Source organism: Aptenodytes forsteri, unplaced genomic scaffold (genome assembly GCF_000699145.1).
Source record: "Aptenodytes forsteri isolate BGI_AS27 unplaced genomic scaffold, ASM69914v1 Scaffold217, whole genome shotgun sequence".
NCBI classification, from domain to species: Eukaryota; Metazoa; Chordata; class Aves; order Sphenisciformes; family Spheniscidae; genus Aptenodytes; species Aptenodytes forsteri.
This window is the reverse complement of record NW_008796222.1, coordinates 8,049,819-8,067,849: the sequence shown is the minus strand read 5'-3', so window position 1 is coordinate 8,067,849 and position 18,031 is coordinate 8,049,819. Positions and strand designations below refer to the sequence as shown.

The 18,031-nt window shown below is 36.9% G+C and overlaps 1 protein-coding gene across 1 annotated transcript in view; it reads left to right on the top strand.

The window, feature by feature from the left end:
• The window catches only part of CDC40 (cell division cycle 40), a 34,336-nt gene that overhangs the window by 7,634 nt on the left and 8,671 nt on the right, over positions 1-18,031 (top strand). Inside the window, exons 4-12 of the mRNA XM_009289201.2 lie at positions 7,227-7,310; positions 9,313-9,452; positions 10,078-10,174; positions 11,854-11,993; positions 13,281-13,355; positions 14,016-14,058; positions 15,450-15,551; positions 16,854-16,969; positions 17,054-17,187. Coding sequence (XP_009287476.1) covers positions 7,227-7,310; positions 9,313-9,452; positions 10,078-10,174; positions 11,854-11,993; positions 13,281-13,355; positions 14,016-14,058; positions 15,450-15,551; positions 16,854-16,969; positions 17,054-17,187 — 931 coding nt within the window. The remainder of the gene's footprint in view (positions 1-7,226; positions 7,311-9,312; positions 9,453-10,077; positions 10,175-11,853; positions 11,994-13,280; positions 13,356-14,015; positions 14,059-15,449; positions 15,552-16,853; positions 16,970-17,053; positions 17,188-18,031) is intronic.

Genomic DNA, 18,031 nt, shown 5'->3' with positions numbered 1-18,031 from the left:
AGTGAGGAGTAGAAGAAAGAAGCAAGCAAATAGTGATACGTCTGAATACATTTTTTCAATGTGCAGCCTCTCAACCAAGGGCAATGTCTATATTTATTGATTTTCAGTCAATTTGTTGGTTTTGTTTGGTTTTTGGTTTTGACAAACTTGTCCAGCTGCTTCTTGAACCCATGTAATTTTTTTCCTGTACATAGTAACCTATTGCAGGCAGTTCTGCAGCTTACCAGCACCTTGTGTGAGGAAGTACCTCTGTTTTGAACTTGTGGAACTTAACAGCCTTCTAGTTGGACTTGATATCCCCTAGTCTCTTGTGTTGGAAGACCCAATAAGCAGTCATTTCTTACTCACCATTTCTGTGTCAGTCCTTATTTTATAGATCTTGGCCGTAACTTCATTTCAGTCTGCTTTTTTTTCCACCTGAAAAGATCTGGTCAATCTTGTTCCTTTGTTGCAGCCTTTCCATGCCTATGGCTGCGCTTGTCTTTCTTCTATGTCTCTGCTAGTTCCACTGCATCGTTCCCGAGATGAACAGCAAAGCTGTGCATAGCATCTAGCATGTAATCTCACCATGAATTTGTTCTGTGGCTTAATAAAGTGAGAGGCTTTTTCCCTTCACTTTCTAAGGATTCTTGGCATTGCATTTTTCTCTACGACTTTGAGTGACTTTGTAAAAGCTGCTTGCTCCCTTTTTCCAGATCATTTATCAGTATGTTGAGCAGCATGGGCCTGAGCGTGGATCCACCAGCAACTTTCCTGTGCTGTGGAAACCAACCATTTATTATTGCCAGTGTTTTAATAACTTTAATCAGTTGACCATGTGCAGTTTTTAAAGTGTCTTTGAGGCACCCTGTAATAAGTCTAACTCAGTTTCTTAAAGGTATCCAACATCAACCAAGCTTTGCTCATTCACGTGATTGTCACCTCAGAAATATTCTGGAGGTTTTGTCATTGTAATTTACCTGTACAGTAAGCTGTGTTGTCTGCTATGCTGCAATATATAATGCTCATCCAAGTGCCTACTCACTGTTTTCTTTATTATAGTTTCTACTGCTTGAAACTTCTAACCATACAAATGTCTGGCTGGTTGACCTGTAGTTCCCCAGACCTCCTCTGAAGCATCTTTTGAAAGTTGGCATTGTATTTGATACATTCCATTTCTGTCACATTGAGGCAATATTAGGTGAGAGTTTTTGCCCTGTGGTTCGGCTTTAGATTTCTTGGATGACTACCATCCGGTCCCGGTGTTTTGTTACCACTTATTTGACTCTTTAGTCTCCTGACACTTCACTTTGAGGTAGATATTTTGTCACGTTACCTATAAAGAAAGGTTCTGGCACAGGAGCCTACCCAAGCTCCTCCATAATGAGCATATGTTTAAAAGAACCTCACTGATGCTCTCTTTTCATTCCTTGATCATCTGTTGGCCTACTTACTGTCTGGTATGCTTTCTGCCCCTGCAGTTTTTGACAAAGGACAAGTGTTAGTTCTTATACCTTACGTGATTTGCTCCTCGCTTTTGGGGCAGGGCTGCCTTACTGTAGTGTTTACTTTGTCTGCTAGAGTTTGGTTCTTTGTGTTTTTCACATTTGGATGCAACTTAAGCTCTTTGAAGAACAGTTCCTTATTTCTTACAGTTTCTCTTTACATACTGTTCAGCTGTGCTCACTTCCTTTGGTCTCTTTAAAGTCATCTTTTAATAGCTGGCAGGCATTAGTTCTTTTTCTCCTACATGGTGCCTTTGAAGTGTCCCTGCATTTGGAAAAGGCTTTACCCTTTGGTGCTCACTTTCTGTTCCTTTTTAAAATCTTCTTTACTTAATATAGCCCTCCTGTTTTGAGATTGAGATCATTGTAGTAAATGTTTTTATGGCTTTCTTTGCTTCCTCAACAATGTTGATTTATACTGCATTATGGTCATTGTTAAAATGTGTATCCTTAGAAAAAATGTTTTAAAATCGTTTCCTGCACTGCTCAATTGGCTTTTTTTCGTGTGAGTTTCTAACATGACTGCTTCATGGTACAAGTACATTGTGTAAAAATGCTGTTTCCATCACATCTTGGTGTGAGATTTGCACAGTCTACTACAAGGAGGTGATGAAAATATGTCATTATTGCTTTCCCTAGCATCTGTTTAATCTCTGTTACCATTTCGTGGTTATTGCATCTTCTGGCTGAACAGTCAGTAAGGGAGTCCTGGCAACTGTACTCACCACTACTTAAACCTGGAATTTCAATCCAAAGGATCCTTTAAAGCTTGTTAACGCTATTAATTTGTTAATCTGATTTGTCTTTAAGCTTTCTGTAGCATATAGCATGTTTCTCCCCACTGGTATGACCATCTTATTTCTGTATTCTTTCTACCTGCTAAAGAGTGTATTCTATCCAGTTATGTCAGTATTGTCCTACCAATTACATTAGTTCATGAATTTTAAACAAGATATTCCGATTTCACTATGTATTATTTTTAGCCTGTGCCAGTTTGTATGCATGCTTGGGTTTTCCATTTCCCTGCCCTCAGTTTAAATAGGATTCTGTGCTTATTGCTGTCCCTGTTATCTGAGGTTTCAGATTTCTGTGCTTTTGCTTAAGGATATGTCTTTTTTTAAGGTTGTGTGTCATTCCAAATCTGCTGCTGTCTTTATTCTTTAGGATACAAAACATTGTAGTTCAGGCATATAATACACAAAAGGAAAAGCCAAATCTTAGACTGCTCTAGTCATTCTCCCTTTTTTTTTTTTTCTTTTCCTTCCCTCTAGACACTGGATTCTTAAGCTGTCATTTCATCCCTGACCCCCAAGAGGTTGTGAACCCTTGTTACTGTGAATGCAAACCTGCTTCTCTTGTCTTTCAGACTCCCCAGGAGGAGTCAGGGGATATTCAGGTCCTGTATCCACAGACAACAGCTTGAAACCAGTGATCTAGTCAGATCTCTTGAGTCAGAATTGCTTCAAGGTCATTTCTATTTTTATACTATTTTGCATGGTTTTAATATCTACATAAATATTGTAGTTGCAGTTTTTTCACGATTGTAATAGTTGAGATTTTATTGATACCACCCTGAACCTCTGTGCTGCAAATTTAAACTATTTCTCCTATTCCCTTCAGCAGCCCTAGCAAGCCATGGATCATTGTTGTCTCTAATATCTAGCATATTGAAACTACCTTTGGGTCCATCAGTTTTTCGCCTTCTGTCCTTCATCTCTCTTTAGACTGACAAGCATGTTTCTTCAATCTTTTCTAGGCCTTGCCCCCATCCCCAACATTTTATCATTCTTTTTAATCTCAATTTTTATCTAAATTTTTCTTTAAAATACACTGCTTAAAACCAGACACGCCAATCTAGATTAGGCCTTGCCAGTGCTGTTCCATGTTTTATATAGTTTTTCCTTTGCAATAAATCTCAGATTTCTTTTTTCTTTTTTTTTCCCTCATTGGTGTCAGATAGACTTGTTAAGTGTATCAACACCACTACCCTTGCAGCCTGTGGTTTTTTTCCCCTGTACCTAATCAGTTGTTTTCTTTTTTTTTTGTATTTGTCATTCAGCATGTCTTTGCTGAAGTTAAATATTTCACACTTGTCTTTGGTGTCAGCTGCAGGTTTTACAGGTACGTGATCCTTCGCTGATGGCATAATCCATAAAAATATTGAATAAAATAGTCCAGGCAGGCCTGTATCTTGTATAAGATACTCTCCCAGTTTGATGGAAAGCCATTAATAATTACTCTGTGAGAGTTTGACCTTTTTTTAATTGGTAACCAGTTTTGCATCTGCAGTCGTAGGTAATGTACCCTATTTTGAATCCATTGATGTAAGGCAATCTTCTTATATAATTTCAGCTATTAAAGAGAAGGCTTTCTCTCTAGAAAAACAAATTTCTCTTCAGAAGCCATTATGATGTAAATGGCCAAAAGCTTAACTAGCATTATTTTTCCAATGTTGTAGTCCTTGGAGCATGGTTAAAAAGACTAGGAAATCCTAAAATACAAGCACTTGTTTATTCTCCTATATCTGTACCCTCAGCAGAAGCAGTCTCTGTTCTTGAAAATTCCCTTTTGAGCATTGTTTATTTAAAAAAAAAAAGGCAATATACTCTCCTTAATTATGTGGGCATATATAAATTTTCAGTGTGAAGCAGAATTACGGATTATTTTTTACATGCTGCACACAAACTGTTCATGAATATGGTAGAAAAATAATTTCATAGCTATTTCAGCATCAGTACTCATCCTAGAAGTGGACTGCTTCATTCATGCAGCACTTAGTATTTTAAAATCTCTCCTTCACAAGATATTCATGTCCTTTTAAATAAGAAACAGTCTTCTGTCCATGAATCTCAAAGCTCTTCATGAGTATTCAGCAACTTGGCTATAACAGGATTACTTCATCAGTAAGACTGATATTTTAAGAGCTTAAAATGAGTCTGACTTGGAAATAACACTTCTGATTTTTTTCATCTATTCATGTTACGTGCAACACCTACAGTCACTATTACCTCTTACAATTGTAGGCACTTTATTCTGTGATTACTTTGATTCTGCAGAGAGGCCAGTGCAGTCAGAATGGGTTAGTCCAGCTGTATTTTTCCGCATACCTGAGCTACCTTGGGTCTCTGTATGCTGCATTGCACAGTTTGGTGTAAACATACTTTAATTAGCTGTCTTTCTGGAATGCACATCAAAGTCTGATTATTTAAGCAGCCATTTTCAGGTGCACTTGAAGTTACGGATGTAGGTATAATTGTACCTTTCTTTGCTAAAACGTGGCATGAAATATCTACCTCCTAAATAAAATTGAAGGAGATGTAGAAGTCAGGGCACATTATATGGCATACCAGCTGAGTAGGATAAAAGCAAGCTGTCTTTTGCAGCTGCATTTAGGAGTCTCAGCCAGAAAGAAAAGATTCTTATTCACATATCCACTAGAAAGTAGAAATTGTTCAGAGCTTTTCTATGGGAATGATGCTGGACCAAATTCAACCCAGATATAAGAAGTCTCCGCTTCCACGGGAAGCTGTGCTTGGCCCAGGGGCCCTATTCATTAGAATACTGTCCCTCTTATGCAAGTGCCGAGCAAATAGAGTCCCAGAGACTGCGTCAATACAGTTGGAGGACAAGGAAACCACTGTATTGATTTTGACATAAATCCAAAGTAATATCTCTCTGCCTTTAACAGAAACCTTATAGCATGGAAAAGAACTCATTGAAATAGTGGGGCTTAATAAAAGCAGGCAGTTAAATTAGCAAAAGTCTAATTGCAGTGTCTGCTCAGTTTGGTTATCCATGGAAGTAAATCCTAATAATAGTCTAGAATAATTTTTTTGTTGTTTGGTTTAGGTATAGTGGGAATTTATATTTCGTAAGAGGGCATTGGTATATACTTCTCTCCCTATATCATACTGATGGAGCGTCTGGGCATAGGTTGTTCCACAACTGGGTCTTACCAGGTTTGAAGCTTGAGAGTTGGTCTGCAGGTGGATTGCTCCATTTGTATGTGAACACTTGCTGTGTTCTTGGAACGGCTCTTCTACTAATTTCAATAACTTCTTTTTTTTTCCCCCAGCATCTAAAAAGAATTGAACTGGACCATCTTCTAGGACAGTAGTCTTTCTGAGAAATGGCTGGGGAGATGACCTCCTTTGGCTATTGGGATGATGTTGATAGGTTCTTAACTTATATGCACCCAAGTGCTTTTATGGGCCGTTGGTCTCTGGGGTGGACTGGGTAATCTCCCACTGTTCTTGATTGTCTCTGTGAATTAACAAAAATATAAGAATTAGATTGTATGGTGTAGGATTTCTTTGATTTTGTGTTTTACTGGTGGTTTAATATCTTCATCGCTTCTTTCTTTTTTTTTTTTCCTTTTTTTTTTTCCTTCCTGATATGGAGAAATTCTCATTGGGTCCTCAAGGGACATTTTGTCACTTGAATAATTTTTGATAAAAATTGGTGATATGTCCACCAGGGTGCAGTCTTTCCCAAAAAAAAAAGCCATGGTGGTCAGTAACTGTTCAGTGCACCTGTTCTTGGAAACTAGATGAATTTATTCATCTATCTTATTCTCGTAAGATCATGCTATCAGCTTCAGGAGAAATGGAGAAAAACTGTAAGATATGCGTATTAAAATGAGAACCTCAGTATCAAAAATTGTTATTATCCTGAATATCTATGAAATGCTGGTACACTTTCTAAATTATTTGTAAGAGTAAATGCAGCAGGTTTTGGGTTGTTTTTTTTTTAATGAGACTCAATAGCCGTAATCAGGAAATGAAGGTGTGAATACTTAATTCTTTTAAAAATTAAAGGCCATTGCTGCTGCTTCTGATACCATCCACATTAGTTAAAGCAACTGCTTTCAAGTTGAATGAACAAGCCTTCCCAGCTCTGGCAGGAGGAGGATAAAATAATTTCTGCAGGGGGAGACAGAATATGCACAAAGCCCTAGAAAACTTCATTTGCTTTCATTTTTTTTCCCCATTTCTGTCCTCTTCCTTCCAGCTGCCGCCATCCCCAGGACTGCCAGAGATGAGTAGCACTCTCTTTGACCCAGTGGAGGTAGTGGGCAGTGCAGGGGGCTGCGGGGCCAGAGGCTGCTGCTGAAGCCAGAAGGCTCTCTGTGTGCAGCAGCAACAGACTGGTTTCAGTGTGACTTACTGGCTTTGCAAACCAAGGAACCGTGCCCTGAACTAAAGCAGCATCTGTTTAAAATCACGTGTCACTAACATAAGATTTTGAGCTAGTCTTTCCCTTATGCCATGTTACAACAAGAAGAGGTTGCTATGGCATTTCAAAATCTAATGTTTGCATTACAGCAAACTGGTCTGAATTCAGTGTTGACCTCACTTGGAGTAGGGTGTTGGGCCAGGGGCCTCCTGAGGTCCCTTCCCACCAGAAAGGTTCTGTGACTTTGCTTCCTGTGACTACCCTCCCTTTGTGTCTTATGTTAACCGTTGCCTATTATATTTATTTGCTTCTCTATCTTGTGCAAAGTTAAGCATTCTGGCAGCAGTGCATACTCAAGGGCCTCAAGCTAATACTTCGTAGTATTCTTAATACTCAGGCCAAGTGAAAAGTGGATGGGATTTCAAATTATCAACCCTTCCTCATCCCTAGCTCCTTGAGAGCCAACAGGAAAAAATTTCACGGAGTGGGGGTGGGGGCAGAGTAATAAAAGTTGTACAAAACTAAAAAGCTTGAAATAACAGTATTTTATTTCTCCTCTTGTTTTAGGTTATGCATTAGATCCCTCTATAGATAACCCTGAAGTTGCTACCAAATATATTGGTTCTGTAGAAGAAGCTGAAAAAAATCAAGGTAAATAATTCAGAATCTTGTATAAATGACTTGCAACTGATGACTTTCCATTTCTTCTTCAGTAATAAATGGAATAGGTATCGGCAAAGGAAGGAATTATGAGAGACTTACCCATGTCCAAAGACACAATAAATGAAGACGTGTTGCAATTGTAATGTGAAGAGGGAAGAGAGATATTGGGGGCTTTGTTTTCCTGAAGTAGCAAATATTTCAGGTTATCACTATGTCAGATTTCAAATTAGGATTTGTAACTGGAACCCAGCATGTGCCATTACATGAATAGAATTGATCTGTATATTTGAAACAGAGTTTTTCGGTCCTCTTAAATTCTGTCTTAGCTAAAATTGTCATATGTCTGCATTAGGATACTTGTATGTTGGGCTAATCACCTTAACTGTGCTACTCTAGCAAACTGATCACTCCACGCAATCTCTAGCATTCTGTTGCAAATTGCATGTTCCCTCTGCTTAGCAGAGTTAAGCTGTTTGGGTTATTAGGAAAAGAAAAACCATTGGAAGGTTGCCAAATGGTAAAGGCATAGTGCCACTGTGAGGATTGACTACCAGAGGCATGGGGTTTGTAATTAATACTTTGATACAAGATATTTAACACTCAAAGTGACTTCTTTGCATTGGAAAATTGTACCTGTGTAAACTTTACAGTTATGCTTTCCCTTGCCTTTTTCTAACATCTTATTCACATGTGTATGCAAAGGTTCTCTATTTCTGTGTCCTCTTCCATGGAATATATCCAAGGTTATTTCACTCTTTCCTTCCAAAGTAAGATGAAGAACATAGACTTATTTTGGTATAGCAGCTACAGACACTAGACAGAAATGGCTAAGATTAAATAATTTCAAAAATAAAAAAATAACCTTTTCATAATGGAATTTTAGAAATTTATTTTAAGAAAACTCTTCATTAATGTACAATTCCTTCATATGATCATTACTTTAATTTTTACATTGCCTATTTCCCATTGCTTATACAAAGCTCTTTTTGGCTCCCTTGCACTAGTTGAGTATTACTGATGCTGTAGGAAAACATTGTTTGAAAATTGCACATAATTGTATATACAACCTTTTGAAAAACTTTTAAGTCATTACGTTAACATCTTTTAACTTTAATTTTTTTTCCTCCCATACCTATATTGTTTAATGGTTTTGGCAAATGGAATTCTGAGAGCACAGCATTTGTCAAAAGCTAGCATTTATATGGAAGAACAAGATAGTTGTTGGAGGTAGATGACCATGTCAATGGGGACAGACTTTTTAATATGGCTTGTAGCAATAGGACAAGGGATAATGGTTTTAAGCTAAAAGAGGGTAGATTTAGACTAGATATAAGGAAGACACTTTTTACACTGAAGGTGGTGAAGCACTGGAACAGGTTGCCCAGAGAGGTGGTGGATACCCCAACCCTGGAAACATTCAAGGTCAGGTTGGACGGGGCTCTGAGCAACTTGATCTAGTTGAAGATGTCCCTGCTCATTGCAGGACCTTTAAAGGTCACTTCCAACCCAAACCATTCTATGATTCTATGACTTTTTATTAAATTAAAATACACAGTTGTGGTTGGGGTTTTGGGAGACTTGTCTTATTTTGGTTTTGGGGGGTTTTTTTAGAAACTGAGAGAGGTGAGGGGGATCAGAAGCCAACTGTTAGGACTACTCTTTCAAGCACTGCACTATTTAAAGTATGAAAATTGATGTATTCATACAGTCTGCAGATTGTTAAAAATGCATGCGTACTTGCATGATTAAATACTCTAACGAACCATGACACACAGTTTAAGTGGTTCCTCTGCTACTGTACATAGTTAGCAGTGTTCATAGTTAGAAAAGTTAGCAATGCTTTGGCCAGTTTTGCTCAAATGCTTTTTCCATTTTGCTGTGTGTATTGGAAGGAATGGTGGTGGTTTCTTTCTCTTAAACTGACTATGGTGTGACCTATGGTGTTGTATTCTGTGCTAGCAGCTAGGCAGTGCATTGTTTCTTTCTTCAGGTTTAACAGTGTTTGAAACGGGACAAAGGAAAATTGAAAAAAGGAAGAAATTCAAGGAGAATGATGCATCTAATATTGATGGTTTCCTGGGACCATGGGCGAAGTACGTTGATGAAAAAGAAGTAGCCAAACCATCAGAAGTAAGTACTACTTTAGCAGAATAGATACAAATTGTTAGTACATTGCAGTGGTTTTAACAGAGATCCAGCTGCACTAGTAGTCTTTCCAAGCAGAAGATCCATGCTATGCTTTAGGGTGGTAGAAACATTTCAGGTGATATGTCCAAATAAGGTGTTCCGAATATTCTGCATTCAGTTATTTGCAAGGCTGTTTGGAAATAAAATTAATGGTATCTGTGTGTTGTGTGTAGAGTCTGATTAAAAGACATTTATAAACAGAAGCAGCTTGAAAAGAACTGAAAGTAAAACTTGTTTGAAAAAGAAAAGAAAAAAACAAACAGAAAAACAACAACCCCCCCAAAAAAACCCCTCTCCAACCAACAAACATCCTTCTTGTTCCGTCAGCGATGTTTAGCTGTAGTCTATGAATAAAAAGATAGCTTTTTAAAAGATTTAAATACTATGTACACTGAAATTACTCTGGTTTTCATAAAGGTACTCTCTTTATTGATGCTTACAAATATTTCTAATCTCATTCAGCAAATGTGTTCTTAATAGTAAGTAAACAGTAGTGCAGTTCTGGATTTTGTTATGTGACTCTGAACACTGAGTTTTTAAAAGTCAAGATCATGTTTTATTTTTCCAGGAAGAACAGAAGGAGTTGGATGAAATAACAGCTAAGAGGCAGAAGAGAGGAAAACTAGAAGATGATAAACCTGGAGAGGAGAAGACTATATTACATGGTAATGGCATCTTCCTGCCTGTTCTCATTTTCTTGCTCACTGTGTTTTCTTACCTGCTGTGTTAATTAGTAAGGATGGCAGACAGCCTCAGCAGTTTTGCTGAGGCACCTTGATGTTTCTGTATTGGAGATAATAGTGCTCACATGAATAAGCATAAAGGACAGGGAAAGAGATAAACTTGGACTAATTCCACTTCATACTGTGAAGAGCAGCGTGGAAAAGTCATCTTTCAGGGTACTGGTTTTATTTATTTATTTTTTTAATGGTATTAGACGCACATATCCCTTTCCTATTTTACAGAGCAAACATTTTAGTTATGAGTTTGGCTTAATTTCAGCTTCAGAATTACTGCAGTTTTATGTTCCAGTACTTTCATCAGCAGGTAGTACTTTGAGTTATGGCTTACATACAATTTAGAAAATCACTTGGACTTTATACTTCCTCAGTTCTTAATGTAAATGTTCTTGCTGTCATACTATGAATAATTGTGTATCAAATAATTACCCTATGGAAGCCTATAGCATGTGGTACCTTCAAAGAAAATGGTTTGGTAAGTAAAGTTAAGTGATTTTTGGAAACTTACTTCAACTCTCTGCATGCAAAACAGTCCTGCCTCATGTTGCTTGGCACAGATGGTTAGGTAAACCAAGTCTCTCTTTGTTTACCGCTTTCTACAGCCAGGCTCAGCTGGAGCATCCTTTCTTATAGGCATTAAAGAAGAAGTGGCTATGAGATTGTTGCTGACAGCAGTGCTTCATTCTGTTTATATGTAGTAGATCATGACTATTTATTGAATAGTGACAAGCATAACAAACCTGAAATTTTAGCCACTGAGCCTCCTATAGAATAATTATTTTGTATCCAACTTTTCGTGGTCTCTAGCTGAAGTTTCACGGTGAAAGACCTTACAAGATAAACTTTAATCTTCTCAAACACAAACATTCCAGAAATATGCCATTTTGTAGACGTGTAAACATTGATACTGTGCAGGAGGTCACTTGTACAACCAAAACTGCCATAACAATAACCCAGAAACTGAGAAATTAATTTAATCAGTGCGCAGCTTAATGTCATGGCTCTCCAATACAAGTCTACTCTGAAATATCCATTTCTATGCAGAATGCATCCCTGCACATCTGACTGTCCAATCACTTCCTAAATCTAGTTAAAGAAGAGCTGTTGACTACCGCTGACCTATATTGGTTCACACTGGCCAAATGGATCTCTTTTTCTCTGGTTTGTAATTCTGTTGATGTGACTGACACAGCACAGAGCTGGCTGAATATGAATTGCAAGCAAATGCCAGGGTTGGAGTTGCACATTATAATCTGTGTAGAGTTAGTGTAAGCAAACCTTTGCTGGCTGGAGGAACTCTCTTGCTGTTTGATGATGAGTAAGATGTGTAGGGGGGAGATTGTCTTAATGTTCAGATTATCAGATTCAAGCAGGCTTTGCTGAAATGACTTAATTTGAGCTTAACTGATGTTCAATAAGATTCCACATCTGTGTCCTATGAAGTGGGTTTTTCTTTTTTTTTTTCTTCATTCCCTCCCACTTCACAGCATAGCAGCTGTGTTGATAATAACCTTAATTGCGTGAGGCTGTCGAGCCTTTCAAAGATTATAACCTCTTAAAATACAGGATCTTGGCTTCTCAGAATTCTGTGTTTACCCTTTCAGTTAAGGAAATGTATGACTATCAGGGAAGATCTTATCTTCATGTCCCTCAAGATGTTGGAGTTAATCTACGTTCTACAGTGCCACCTGAGAAGTGCTATCTTCCAAAGAAACAAATCCATGTGTGGTCTGGACATACAAAGGTAGGAATTCGTGGCTGTGAGCGTGCATCATAAAAACCCACTTCACTTTGTGTCTGAAGCTAGTAACTTCTATAAAACTGAAGTATCAGTAGAAGGAAGGAGTATTTTCGTCTTTACCACATTATGCATGTAATTGGTTGCATTACACAGTCATACAAGGTATTTGCCTGCTCAAATGCAGTTGTTTACCTGCATATACTTTTTCATGAACATAGTGACTTCCTGACCTCCTTTAAAGGGACAAATACTATTCAGTGACTTCTGTGGGACTTGGAGTTATTTCCTAAACTACCACGTGAATAAGAGTAAGGCTAATTCTAGAGATCCCTGAAAATGCTGCTTTTTTTTTTTTTTAATAGTAAAAGTACTTAAGGGCTGTTTCATATCAAACTTATGAAAAGTTACATAGGTTTTGTGATTATGATGCATCAGCATTACAGGATTCCCAAATACAGTTATTACCTTTGAGAGGTCTGCCTTGTTAAGAGGTTTTTTTTATGATGCTACTTAACATGTACAGTTTCTTCTTGTGCCAGAGCCCGTAACTATATACATAATTTTGGTATTAAAAAAAGTGTTTCACCGATCAGATTTGTAAAGCCTATACTCAATTTGCTGCTTCTTTTGCCTCTAACTTTCAGTATTGCTTGGGGGAATATGCTGTGCTGCAATGGACAGCACCTTAATGATATCTGAAAGATGGAAGAAAGGAGGACACAGAACACTTCTGGCTTTTACCCTTTTTCAGTTGAGTCACAGCTCTGAACTCTTCTTCAATGATTGCTGCATCAAAGAGCTTGTAGCTGCAACTATCAGTGCTTTCCAGAATAACATCTCCTCCCCAAAGTCTAGTCACTCCTCTGCCTATTATTCTATTAGAACAGACTGATGCGTAAAAGAGCTTTTTCCTTCAAACAAGAGATGAATAATGATATCGATGAGAGAAGCAAAAGAAAGATGGGCTGACAAATCTAGAAAAGCTGGGAAAAACGGTTGCCCAAACCCGCAATTTGTATTTCTTTGCTGTGTTTACCACAGTAATGGTGTGAGTGTTGAAGGAGGGTATATATACAGCTGTTGAAGTGAATCCATTTGTTGCCAATAACAATTGTTCAAAATGCATTGCTGTTTCTAAAATGGAATGTCAGTAGGTTATTTCTTCTCAAGATACAGTATCTTTATATTTTATGAAGATAAGCTTTAGCTTTTTGCTTAGAAAAGAGGGCAAGTGAACTGAGGAAATATCTAGATGCTCCACTTACTGTTTAATTTTGTCCTTGTTTACAGGGTGTCAGTGCAGTTAGATTGTTTCCTCTCTCTGGACATATACTGTTGTCTTGCTCTATGGATTGCAAAATTAAGGTGAGTTATTCTTCTATTTTCATGTATATATTTTATATCATCATCAAATACAGACAATGCATTTTGAAATACTTAAACATTTGGTACTTCTACCAAATGCCTTTTGTCTGTGTTACTTTTATTTTTCTCACTTGATTTTTAAGTTACAAATTCATTGGAACAAAGCTAGAAATAATACACAAGACTGTGGGTATTAGAACAGTGTTAATCATTTAGTAATAGCATTTAGAAGGTCACAAGTTCCTCAGGTTATTGCCCTTGTTATTATAATAATCCATTTTCTGTGAAGCCTAGTTTTACAACTAGCAATAGGTTTCTGCTGAAGTGTTTTACTAAAGCATTTGTGGTCTTGAACTAATCTCATTTTAGTCCAGCATACATCATATTAGAAAGCTGATAATTTTTTTTACTAGCAAAACCTTAGGGCTTTATAGTCGGAATATGGCATGGGGTTTTTAGTTATTTTAAGGGGGTTTTGCTAACAAGGTGACAGAGCATTCTTGTGAATTCCTGGGTAGATAGTTGTGATTAATCAGTAGATGTCATATGTTTGTAATTAATTTCTTAAAAGATGTTGCCATATATGTTTGCGCTTAATTTCAGCATCATTATTGTTTAACAATTGACATCTTTTCCCATCCCTTTTTTTTTTCTGGGAAGTGGGAAGTATATGGTGATCGAAGATGTCTACGAACATTTATTGGTAATTGTTTTTTTTTTAAACTGATGTATATTTAAAACAACTTCGTGGAAGGATATGATTTAGGTTAGCTTAGTAATTTATCATAGAGAGGACTTGTAGGCATCCAAGGCAAATGGTATTCAGTATAATCTTGGCAATAAGAATTGAAAAAGGTGCAAGTTTTTAGTGAACATTTGTCATTATTCCAAGCAATTTAATGTTGATGTATAACACCTTACGACCCTTAAAACAAAACATCAGTGTACTGCAGTCATCAATACTTTATGCAAGACTCTTCCAAAGGCAAAATTGTGAAATTAAATTGCCCCATCTTCATGTTGAGAACAGTAGCCCTGTGTATTTTTGCAGTGAGGGCATCTTGTGGTCTGATGATCCCACCTTAAATAGATAGTCTCTTCTGTACTGAGTTTCTAGTGCAAAAGCATGGGATTTTTTTTTTTTTTTACAGGGTGCCGTCTTTGTTCATGTAACAGGTGCTTTTTAAAGCAGGTAGCTGAGAGAGACAGAGAAATGCAAACTTCTTAGCAGCCTTGAATGCAGAACAAAAGCATCTGATTCCCCTTTTGAAATGGGAACATTTCTAGAACACTGAGTGAATATAAGTTGAGTAACAACAAAGAAGTCTTTTGTCACCTAATATTTCTGATGACAGCAGTGTGGTGAAGATAATGGCTCAAAAAAGGTTGTCTTTCAATAGACTGCTCTTTCTGAACAGTTTGACTGTTTTTCTCAAAAGGTCCTTATTATCAACCAGATTCACCTGCTGTTTTGATATATTTAAGTTACTGTGCCAATATTTTAACTAAAGAGATCTCCTACAAGTCTGATGCAGTGGTCAGATGAAAGTATTGGGGTTGAGGGGTAGCAAGGTTAACACCAGATGAAAGCATTCTTAATTTTCTGATCTAATATTTCCCATATTTTGTACCTGTTTTCTAATTTTAAATGTTTCTCCTTTAAATGTATGTCCTGTAGTGTTTGTGTCTCCTTTTTCATTAGATGTTGACATTTATTACAGTATTTTAAACTTCTCTTGCAGCTCTTAACTGTGACCAGAACAATCTTTGAAGCCAACAGTACCTAAAGTTCTGCTTGTGTATCAGTTTATGAATGATGCACAGTGGTTGGTTCTGTGCAATGATATTGTTTCTCTCTCCAGTGCTTTAGAGGTGTGGGGTTTGGGGGGTTTTATTCTCAGCGTTTTTTAGGAGTTACTTTTTCTTTCTCACTTGAATCATTCTTTACTAGTGCTCATGAAGAACTTCAATAAGGAAATATCTTTGCATTGTTAAAGACTGGAGCATTTATCTTGAATAATGTTTTAAAAAAACCCCATTAATTCTAAAAATGAATGGATAAAAGTTTATCATCGCATTTTTCCTATCTTGTAGGACATAGTAAAGCTGTTCGAGACATCTGTTTTAATAATGCTGGCACTCGGTTTCTTAGTGCTGCATATGACCGCTATCTTAAACTCTGGGACACTGAAACAGGTAGGCTTGTATTTGTAGATGCTGTTATTTGGCACTGTGTTTAATTAATAGTAAATATCAAGATATATTATCAGTCAGTCAGGTTGTTTCCAATTGTCCTTAATATTGTCATGTAGTTCAGTGTTTAGGCTTTCATTACAGGATGAATAGTCTTTTTTTCCTAAATGTTTAGTTGTTATCTGTAATGGTGCAATTGACACTACCTATATACCTGTATTTCATATACCTTTTTATTTGAGAAGTTTGATAGTTACTTGTAATGCCAGAACAATTTTCAGCAAAAAGACGAAATTTTACCAAATCAGTTAATTGCATGTTTACATTTACAGGCATAAAATTAAGTAATGAAATTACACTTTAGACCTAAATATTCTTAATCTAGAATTATTTCACTTGATCTTTCGGTTAACCTGAACTTGAAGAGCAGTCCAAATAAGAAAAGGTGGTAGAAATTGAGCTGCTGGTATAGGGAATGGAGGGTAGGTCTGATGCTGTCACAGAACTGCCTGGGAGATGCTCTGTAACATTCTGCTCCAAATAGTTTCTTAAGCTAAAAAGATACAGGGTAGATTTTGTCAATATTCTTTTAAACGTAAGTCTGTTCCTAAGACAGGAAGTTTCCATGTTGAAAAAAGACGTTAGCTTTCTTGGTTAGCAGTGCCACTAGTCACATACAGGTGACAGCCAGAAAGGTATAAGTCAAATTCTTCAGAGTCTGAACTCAGTTATTTAGACACCTGAAAAATGTATTAAGCTTTCGGACTACAACAGGCTCCTGTAAGTTACGGATAACATGTGATTAGGGTATTTATGGCTGAGGCTAGGAGAAGAGGTCAGTGGTTTGTTTTGCAGTTGGATTACTGTTATCCTTTTCTAGGCTTAGGATTGAGGAATTCTTGCCTGAGTTTAAGTTTCTTGTCAAGAAGACCTCTGATCCTAAGGAGGTGATGCTATGCAAAGACAGTGGTCAGCTTGTGATATCATGACCAGTCCTGATGTCCTTGATATGTCCTGATGACATACAGGGTACTGAGCAGTGATATTGTTTGGAAAGCTGTAGTAATGGTACGGAATAGTTTGTATATGTATGTGTTTATACAGGTGCGTGCATACAAATGTGAAAGTATAATCAAAGAGCAGGGTAGATTCTACCCTCTAATCCTCTCAAGGGCTTTAAAACAAATATTTCCTGCTGTTAGTAAAGTAAATGTAGAATGAATGGTTTTTATCAATATCTGCGAAGAACTAATCAGCCCATAGAACTTCCAACCTGACGTGCTGTGAATGGCTTGTCTGTTGCAGGGCAATGTATTTCAAGATTCACAAACAGGAAGGTTCCTTATTGTGTCAAGTTCAATCCTGATGAAGATAAACAAAATCTCTTTGTTGCAGGAATGTCAGATAAGAAAATTGTGCAGGTATGTCTACTTAATATCTCTTCCTCTAAAAATTACAATATTTAGTAAAGACAAGGTCTTATTCTAACTTTTTTTTTTTTGTAGTGGGATATTCGAAGTGGTGAGATTGTGCAGGAATATGATAGGCATTTGGGAGCTGTCAACACCATTGTGTTTGTGGATGAAAATAGAAGGTTTGTGAGTACATCTGATGACAAGAGTTTAAGAGTCTGGGAATGGTAAGTTTAAAAATTTGAATTTTAACTTGAAGTATATTATGAGCAAACTGAGAAGAGAGTTTATTTTTAAAAGTATACGTAGCACATAGGATACTGGAGTGTACTGAGTTCTGGCTAGCTGAAGAAGAGCTGAATTTAAATTTCTACAATTTTTTATGTAATTATATATGCAGTAGCTAAAACGTTTCACAGTAAAGTAGAACCAGAACAATCTCAGCTATTGTTGTTGCTAATTTCTGGTAACTGTTGAAGTTGGGCATATACTCTGCAAACTCCTGCATACTGCCACTCAGTCTAGTTCTTAAACATTTTTGTCCAGTGAAAGGAAACATCCTTTCAAAAATCTTAGTATAATACTTTCAATGTCTTTGAAATCATTCTTAATGTCTAATAGTGAATTACTGTCCTACTGTACTGCAATTTTTGAAAACTTTTGAAAAATTTTTTGAAAATTTTGAAAACCTAAATCACTGTATGCGAAGTAAAATGTCTTAAATAGCCTCTGTTTTATTGGTGCAGATTTTATATGGGCATTGGGCTGTATTTATTTTTAGCATTAATTATTAATAATTTATCTTTTTAGAATCATTTCTCTAGAGATTTTAATCTTTAAAACCAGTTGCTTCCTATCACGTTGCTGAATGCTAACCAACCCGTCCTGGCTTAATGCTCAAGACACTTCACAGATTTCCTTCTCTCCCAAAGAAAGCATAAAACAGCCCTGTCAGCCTGAAGCACGTTGCACTCTATTAGTGATCTCTGTTCTCTCTCTTTTCCCCAAGGGTGTATTAGCCCTTAAATTAATCTTTCAAAGAAATGCCTGCTCTGTTACATTAGTGTGTGT